This window comes from Polypterus senegalus, chromosome 4 (genome assembly GCF_016835505.1).
Source record: "Polypterus senegalus isolate Bchr_013 chromosome 4, ASM1683550v1, whole genome shotgun sequence".
NCBI classification, from domain to species: Eukaryota; Metazoa; Chordata; class Cladistia; order Polypteriformes; family Polypteridae; genus Polypterus; species Polypterus senegalus.
The window spans coordinates 28,422,237-28,431,790 of NC_053157.1; the positions used below are offsets into that span (position 1 = coordinate 28,422,237).

The window sequence follows — 9,554 nt, forward strand, 5'->3', positions numbered from 1 at the left end:
TTTCCATAGACTAAACTGAAATAAGTGTTGCTCCTTGCAAATTTTCAGTGTCACTGTGATGTATTATATTTTTTTATTTTTATTTTTTAATACTGACTACAAACTGAAATAAAGGTAAACTATAATAAAAGGCAATTTGGGTCAAGTTAGCTTTCTGGCGCTAATTTACCCACAGTAGTTTTTTTTCCCAAAACATCTTTAAATTGATTCCTTATAGGCAATATTTAGCATTTTGCTGCTAAGAAGCAGGTTTAGTACACACACATTTCCATTTTGTGGATTTTTTCCTTTCTTCTAAATGAGCACATTACTTAAAAACTCCTAAAACATGTTGTGAAATCTATTACTCAATCAGGTTTGTCAGTAGGGTTTTTTTGTTGATGAAAAACAAATAGTCTATTTTGTGTTTTTATTGGTTAATAATATAAATCCCTTGCACACTCGTATAGTAATATGTACTACCTTAATAAGATGCCTCCTGAACCATTTAGTTTCATCACATGTACTCGGCAATCAGTAGTATACTGTATGTTAATCTAAAGTGTGTTAATTGAAATGTTTGTGTATCTTTCACTTTCAGCCCTCCTCTTCCTCATGCACAGGCTGACAAATATGATCTTAGCAAAGACCAGCAGTTGAATCTTGCCTACATCGCCTCTGTTCCTCAGAACGGTATTGAGCAGGTCAGGATCCATTGGCTTCTGGAGCTGGTGACTGTTGAGTAAGTTAAGTTTTTTAATTCTGGTATATATTCTCCATTTGGTTGGCTGTTTATAAGCCACTTGGGATTAGTGTTCCGCTTGAAAATGCATCTTTTACCAAATCCTAACTGATACTTGTTTTTTTCTATGATTTAATTGTAGTTTACTGTATACATTGTACTTTTGGCATGATATTGTGCTTATGGTAAGCATTGTGTTTATCAGTGAGGCCAAGAAGGTAGATTTTGGTCTTAGTATGAGAAGAAACCTTCATTTGGTCACAGCCAAAACATAATCTAGGTTTCTTGATTTTCCTGTATATTTAATAGCAAATGCCAAAGTCTGGCTACAAAATACAACCTAGTATTATATTTTTCTTGTAAATAACTGCTAATGTGGAATATGCTATACCCATTTTGTAAATTGTCCTATGTCATCCATGCAAACTAATTTTTAAATGCTATCTGCTTAAAGTCATTTCACACTTGGCCCCTCCTGCTTAGTTAAAGTAACATTTAAGCAAATGACGAGGTTTTAATAGAAGTTAATTGTCATTGTTTTATTGAATAATACGTATTCTGAAAAGCCTTTAGTGTTTGTCAGAATTTATTCAGCAAGTTAAATGTTCTTCTAAGCTGTCTGTTTGAAAGCTAAATTGACTAGGCTAGATTGCTGCCAGGCACTCTGTACTTCTTCTAAAGAGATGTAATTTGGTTAAGTAACAAAGTACAATTTGTTTTTTTTTATATTGGATTTTATGCTTTCTGTTAAGCCTGCAATTATTAGATTTGCTAATACTGGCTGTGTTGAATTGGAGCCAACTGGAGATGTTTTGTATTTATTATTTTGAGTTAGTAGTTTTTAGTTGTTTTTTCTGTATGGAATAAAATAGCCACTGTTGCAGCAGTTTTAAAATGTTTTTGTTTCCACAGTTGCACAATTCTTCAAAATAAATGTTGATTTTATATTTTACTTCAGTGAAATTATTTTTCTCCTTTAATAATTTACCATTAAATGCTGATGAAACTACTGTCCTATAAATACATCTATAGTTTGTATACTTTGTAAGTGACTTTGTAAGCACAATAAATCAAAAGGTAGATATCACCACCCAAGACCATATTATTGGTTTGATGACCTTATGGTTGCATCCTACATCTTCCTCAAGTGAAGGATTTTTTTTGTGCACTTAATTTTCTGCACCATATATTATAGGGACATTAAGTGCTTAAATATAAAAAGATAAAGAGGAAGACAGATGAAGCTATAAATTGCATTCTCAATAAGGTTAGGTTAGCCACTTTGTACAAAAGCAGCAGCCTCATAGACCCCCTACTGTGAACAGTCTCTAGTTCCAGAGCATGATCTTGGTACATAGTGAGGCTGAATTTTTTTCCCAATGGGCAAGCTTCTTCACATTTTAAAAGTGCAAAAAGTATGGAAGCCTCAAAACACCAAAAAGAAAATTCTAAATATACAATACCTCATAATTCTATGAATTTCTAACTCATTATTATGCCTCACTGTTTCCTGTCATTCATTGAGTAGTATGATGACATATTATTCATACAAAGTTCAAATGTTAGTAATATTTTAACTAGTACACACATGCATACCATTTGTTTGAGCAGTTCACTGTTAGTTACTGTTTTTTTCCAAGTTCTGCAAATGCAGGGAATCTATAAATAGGTAAAATAATGTATTGAGGTCTAGAGGATTGTTTTAAGGACATCAGGTACACCCAGAAGCAAATAATGAAAATTAATCTCTGATTTTACGCAAGATTGGTATGCTTACAACCTATCATTAAGAAGGCATACCATCTGTTTGAGCAGTTCACTGTTAGTTACTATTTTTTTCCAAGTTCTGCAAATAAGGGGAATTTCTGAATAGGTAGAAATAATGTGATGAGGTCTAGATGATTGTTTTAAGAACAGCAGGTACACCCAGAAGCAAATTATAAAAATTAATCTCTGACTTTACGCAACATTGGTATGCTCACAACCTATCATTAAGAAGACTATCCTTTTCTTTTAAAATGGAAAAAGCTACCATCATTTCCTTTATCATTTTATTTTGTTTTTACATTGTGTTGACATCTGTGTATAAGTTAAAAAGGACATATTTAATAAACTGGTAGGGAAGAAAGTTCCAACAAATTTCACTTCTAAATGAAGTGGCTTGAATGTTGTTTTCTGGCCAGTGCTGCCAGGTTGGTTTCTGGTCTATCTTAGAAAATGGAGAGATAGATAATAATAAATAATAATAATACATTTTATTTATACAGTAATCCCTCCTTGATCTCGGGGGTTGAGGTTCCAGAACCCCCCGCGATAGGTGAAAATCCGCGAAGTAGAAACCATATGTTTGTATGGTTATTTTTGTATATTTTAAGCCCTTAGAAACTCTCCCACACTGTTTATAAATATTCTCCGCACAGTTATACAGTAAACCCTTGTTTGTCGCGGTTAATCCGCTCCAGACAGATAAATGAATTTCCACGAAGTAGGATTCTTTATTTATAAATCTAATATTTTCGCAGTTAGAGCTTAGAAAACCTGTTTACGACCTTCTAAATACGTTTTTTAACATTATTAGAGCCCTCTAGACATGAAATAACACCCTTTAGTCAAAAGTTTAAACTGTGCTCCATGACAAGACAGAGATGACAGCTCTTTCTCACAATTAAAAGAATGCAAACATATCTTCCTCTTCAAAGGAGTGCCGTCAGGAGCAGAGAATGTCATAGAGAGACAGAAAAGTAAACAATCAAAAATCAATAGGGCTGTTGGGCTTTTATGTATGCGAAGCACCGCGGTAAAGCGGCCGCAATGAAGGGATCAATGTAAAAATAGTCTTTCAGGATTTTTTAGAGGGGGCTCCGTATCTTCTAAGCAAACAGCCTCTGTGCAAACAGCCCCTTTGCTCACACCCCCTCCGTCAGGAGCAGAGAATGTCAGAGAGAGTGAGAGAGACAGAGAAAAGCAAACAATCAAAAATCAATACGGGCTGTTAGAGCTTTGAAATGTATGAAGCATATCTTATATCATTGAGGGGTTTTATTTAATATGTAATACGTGCTCTGATTGGGTAGCTTCTCAGCCATCCGCCAATAGTGTCCCTTGTATGAAATCAACTGGGAAAACAAACTGAGGAAGCATGTACCATAAATTAAAAGACCCATTGTCCGCAGAAATCCGCGAACCAACGAAAAATCCGTGATATATATTTAGATATGCTTACATTTAAAATCCGCGATGGAGTGAAGCCGCGAAAGTCGAAACGCAATATAGCGAGGGATCACTGTATAGCATCTTTCCCATGCTCAAGGCACTTCACAGAGTTTAAGAAAGAATGGCAGGGTATACAATATATAGCATTGTACTAAACCAGATAAATGAATAAAGAAGAGTAAGATTGTAAATTCAGAGAAAAAGCCTAACAGACAACATAATTGATGGCTTAGCACACACACATAAGGGTTACATGAGCATCTTGACATAGAGGTAAACTGAAAAAAGGGTAATAAAGTCAGGTAGTGCTGAAAGCCTTCATGAACAGATGAGTTTTGAGTTGTTTTTTAAATTAATTCATGGAGTCGCTGACCTGATTAATTTCGGTAGGTCATTCCAGAGTCTGGACGCTATACAGCTGAAGGCCCTGCCACCCATGGAGCATAGATTAGTATGGGGCACAACAAAATTGCCAGAATCAGAGGACATTAGTGGGCAGACAGGCACATAGTGATGAAGAAGGACACTGATGTAGTTTTGCACAAGGTCGTTTAAGGCTTTGTAAGTTATTAGTAGAATTTTATATTCAATTCTGTAAGACACAGGGAGCCAGTGAAGGTGGAGCAGGATGGGTGTTATGTGCTCGTTGCTGTTGGTTCAAGTAAAGACTCTTGCAGCAGAGTTTTGAATAAGCTGGAGCTGTGATATAATATTCGAAGGGGGACCTGCCAGTAGGGAACTACAGTAATCAATGCAGGATGTGATAAAAGCATGAACAAGATGGGTTTGTAAAAACTGTCAGATTTATGTAACATCATATTACTGTATATAATGAACATTAGGAGATACTAATATATGATTGTTACTTTTTTTTCTGTTAACAGGCGTCCATACATAAGCCAACTGTATCAATGGAGAATAAACACATTCTACTGTACATATAAGCATTCATACTTGCAGATTTGTACAGACTGTCTTATGCTCACTCTAAAAAAAATGTGTAAAACATCAATTTAGTTGTAAGTGGAGGTGCGTAGTGGCATGGTGGAGTAGTGGTAGCACTGTTGCCTTGTACTAAGGAGACTGGGGTTTGAGTCCCAGGTAGCTGCCTACATGGCGTTTGCTTGTTTTCCGTGTGTCCATATGGGTTTGCTCTCAGTTCTCTAGTTTCCTTTTACAGTTCAAAGACATGCAGATTTGGCCCTGTGTGTATGTGATCACCCTGCAGTGGGAGGGTGCCCTGTCCAGAGATTGTTCTTGCCTTACACACGATACTTGCTGGGATTTAATCCAGCTGCCATGCAACCCAGCTCTGAATAAGCAGGTTTAGAAGAATGGTGATACATATAGCAGGTAATTAGTCACAGATTGTTTGTGGCATTAGATAGCACTCTAATTATTTTTGAATACACATAAACATTTTTTGATTCAAATAACAATTATTTGAAATACCATCATTTTTACACATGTATGTATGTATCAGTTTTTTCTGCTTGTGAACTACTAACAGATTAGAAGCTGTATTACCTGTATCATTTGTCTTAGTGACGATTTGTCATTTTGTTATGGTGTTCACCTGTTTTAGTATTTTAATTTTAAACAAAAATGTAGATAAAATCTTTATTTTTATTTGAAATACTTTGCTATTTCCCAAGGAGAAATAGTTTTTTCGCATGACCATTGGGAGTCAGAGTGTATGGTCAGCCATTGTACAGTGTCCCAGGTGCAAGTTTCAGGTTAAGGGCATTGCTCAGGGGCCCATCATCTACCTTATCTTTAGATCCTATTCTGTTGTCATCTAATTATTTAATAGGTATCTTTGAAAAAAGAAAATTTCCTGGAGTGAAAGGCATGCATGACAAATTAATTGGTGATACCGATTTGGCCATTTATAAATGAGTGCAGTTGTGTGTGTGGTTGCAGTCTGTGATGAACTTGAATTCCATAGAGGATAGGCTCCTGCTTAGTGCCTTATTTCACAAGGGTAATCAATGATTATCCACCAAACTACAGTCTAGTACTGGAGTAAGTTCAGAAATTTGTTACATAGAACCAAAAAAAAACAAACTTTTCCCTTCTGTTAACATTTTTTGCGATATCTGCAGCAATCTTTTCAGACTTATCTAACATAATTTTGCAAAGAGCAGCACAAGTATGTTACTACTACACATCATACAGAGCAGTCACTTTTTAAACTGACTAGATTTTAGTACATGGATTTCAGCCTTCCCAACTTTTCCAACAGAATATCTAGATTCATGTGACTAAGTAGTGCATATAAATGACATTAACAGCATGGTGTTATTTTTATATTATTATTATTCTTAGTCCTTCCAAAAATAATATTTGTATATGTTTTTTGTATGTGTTTTGTAGTGAAGGATGAAGAAAAATAAAATGTAATGTTTTCATGCAGAACAAAAAAAGGAGTATAATATAGAGCTGGGGTGGGCAACTCTGATGCTGGAGAGCCACAGTGGCTACAGGTTTTCATTCTAGTTTCTTAATTAGTGACTAGTCCTTGCTACTAATTAACTTCATTTACAGTATTTGCTATTTAAGACTCAGACCCTTTAAATCAGGGTTAAACAATGTTGGTCCTGCAGGGCCACAATGCCTTCCGGTTTGTGTTCCAATCCAATTGCTTCATGAGAAATCAAGTGACATTTTTCTGGTTCGTTTTAGTTGTCTCACTTGTTAAGATTTTGAGCCCTTAATTGCTTAGTCTTAAAACTGCTGTATTCATTGTTTTAACTGGTCTTTATTAGCAATAATATGCAAATGACAAAGGAATCAGCAGTTCTACATTACGCTTGTCCCCATTTTTACCCGTGTGTATTCATTATTCACTATTTAGTTTATTGATGTACTCAGAAGGAAACTGAAGAGAGAGCGAAGAACTGAAAATTACTTATGTGTTTTAGGCTTCAAATTACTTGGATGATACATGTATCATTAGAAAGGGAACATAAATAGTATGATTTAGGAATGAACTGATGTGGTAGAGTTTCAACACTAACAAGCCATGAAATTAAATAAAATCTGTTATTGGTCAGGACTGGTTTCTAATTAACAATAACATTTATTTATATAGCACATTTTCATACAAATAATGTAGCTCAAAGTGCTTTACATGATGAAGAAAAGAGAAATAAAAGACAAAGTAAGAATTAAAATAAGACAACAGTAATTAACATAGTATAAGAGTAAGGTCCGATGGCCAGGGAGGACAGAAAAAATAAAAATTCCAGACGGCTGGAGAAAAAAAAAATCTGCAGCGGTTCCAGACCATGAGACCGCTCAGCCCCCTCTAGGCATTCTACCCAACATAAATGAAACAGTTCTCTTTGTATTTAGGGTTCTCATGGAAGGACTTGATGATGATGGTCATGCAGACCTCTGGCTTTTAATCCATCAATGTAGTATCATCATGGTGCTTTAATTAGGTGGTGGTGGCGCAGGTCACCACCACAGGAAACAGGGAAAAGAAACAGAAGAGAGAGTAGGGGTTAGTACAGATTTTAGAGCCACCATGAATAGTTATGATAATAAATTGAATATACAGAGTATCAGGATTAAATTAAAATGAAGTTATGAGAAGGCCATGTTAAAGTAATGAGTTTGTAGCAGTTTTTTAAAGTGCTCCACTGTATTAGCCTGGCGAATTCCTATTGGCAGGCTATTCCAGATTTTAGGTGCATAGCAGCAGAAGGCCGCCTCACCACTTATTTTAAGTTTAACTCTTGGAATTCTAAGCAGACACTCATTTGAGGATCTAAGGTTACGATCTGGAATATAAGGTGTCAGACATTCCGATATATAAGATGGAGCGAGATTATTTAAGGCTTTGTAAACCATAAGCAGTATTTTAAAGTCAATTCTGAATGACACATGTAACCAGTGTAGTGACATCAAAACTGGAAAAATTTGCTCAGATTTTCTTTTCCTGGTTAAGATTCTAGCAGCTGCATTCTGCACTTGTAATCAATTGATGTCTTTTTTAGGTGGTCCTGAGAGGAGTGTGTTACAGCAATCTAGTCAACTGAAAACAAAAGTGTGAACTAATTTCTCAGCATGTTTCAATGATATAAGAGGTCTAACTTTTGCTATGTTTCTTAAGTGAAAAAATGTTGTCCTAGTGATCTGATAGTGATTTTAGTGATTTAAAATTCAGGTTACAGTCAACAATTACCCCTAAGTGCTTTACCTCAGTCTTGACTTTTAATCCTAATGCATCAAGTTTATTTCTAATAACCTCATTATATCCATTATTGCCAATCACTAAAATTTCTGTTTTCTCTTCATTTAGCTTGAGAAAATTACTATTCATCCATTTAGAAACACAAGTAAGACATTGTGTTAGTGAAACAACAGAGTCGGGGTCATCAGGTGCTATTGATAAATACAGCTGCGTGTCATCAGCATAGCTGTGGTAACTCACGTTATGCCCCGAGATAATCTGACCTAACGGAAGCATGTAGATTGAAAAAGCAGCGGACCTAGGATAGAGCCTTGTGGAACACCATATAGGATTTGAGCAACTGAGTTGGAACAAAAACCTGCAGCCACTGTTGCTATCCAGGATTGGAGTTGGCCACCCCTGACATAGTTCAAGCCAATAATGACTAATGATGTACAATGAAAAATGACCTGAAAACATCCATGGAAGAAAAAAAAAGTCTTGAGTTACATGTGTCATATAATGAATATGCCATTTGTCATGCACATACATTTTCTAAAAAATATTAGTTAAATAAATTCTTAACAGAAAAATCAACACACATCATAAACAGGAAATGCAAGTCACTGTTTTTGAATTGAAGAGATGACTCTTGACCAATGAATGACGGAGCGAGGAGGATTTTCAATTTCAAAATGTATTTTGACAGACTAAGTCAGGGCCTCAAACTCCAACCACTTTCACTCTAACGAGCTGCTTAATGAGGTGCAGAGTCTTGTTATTAATTAAACTCGTTCTTTAATTCCATTGCTTGTTGCTGCTGTCATTGTGTAATAGCAGACATTTCTGAAATTGTTGATTTTCTCTTTTCTAAGAGCTTTGATAAAATTTTTTGGGGACCTGGGCAGATCAGCATTTCTGAGACCTTCATCTTTCTTTATCTTCTTATATAATACGCTACCATGACTGTTCGTTTGTCTGTCCAGGATTTTAAATCACCTGAAGCTTGCAAACCGTTTCACCTATTGACTTGAAATTTGGTACACATATACTACGTGACGTCTACTATCCGCTTTCGGGACGATGATTTTTCTTACTCTTTTTATTTTTGTTTTATTTTATTGTAGAATCGACTCTCGGCAGCACACAGCAGGTGGCCGTGCGGCGCATGCGTATAGGTGCTGTTCTCATTCCCTACCACCTTCGTGGTCACTTCCCCTATCTCTTCATATCTTTAATTATTCTTGAGACAGATTGAAGACTGTCAGCCTAAGTGAAAAATTAAAGAAAACGTAATAAGTAATTGCAACACAAAAACTAACTTAATCAGTTTTAACGCAAAAAGACGCCGACGAAAGAAGAGAAGCAGCGGGCCGCTAGGGTGGAGAAGAGAAGAGCTGCTCAGGAAGCAGCAAGTGCATCAACCTCTGAGCAAATGAA

At 35.8% G+C, this 9,554-nt stretch overlaps 1 protein-coding gene across 1 annotated transcript in view; it reads left to right on the plus strand.

Annotated features, from left to right (window-relative positions):
- Positions 1–9,554, plus strand: part of idua (alpha-L-iduronidase) — a 135,832-nt gene that overhangs the window by 8,838 nt on the left and 117,440 nt on the right. The window contains exon 2 of the mRNA XM_039750382.1: positions 581–721. Coding sequence (XP_039606316.1) covers positions 581–721 — 141 coding nt within the window. The remainder of the gene's footprint in view (positions 1–580; positions 722–9,554) is intronic.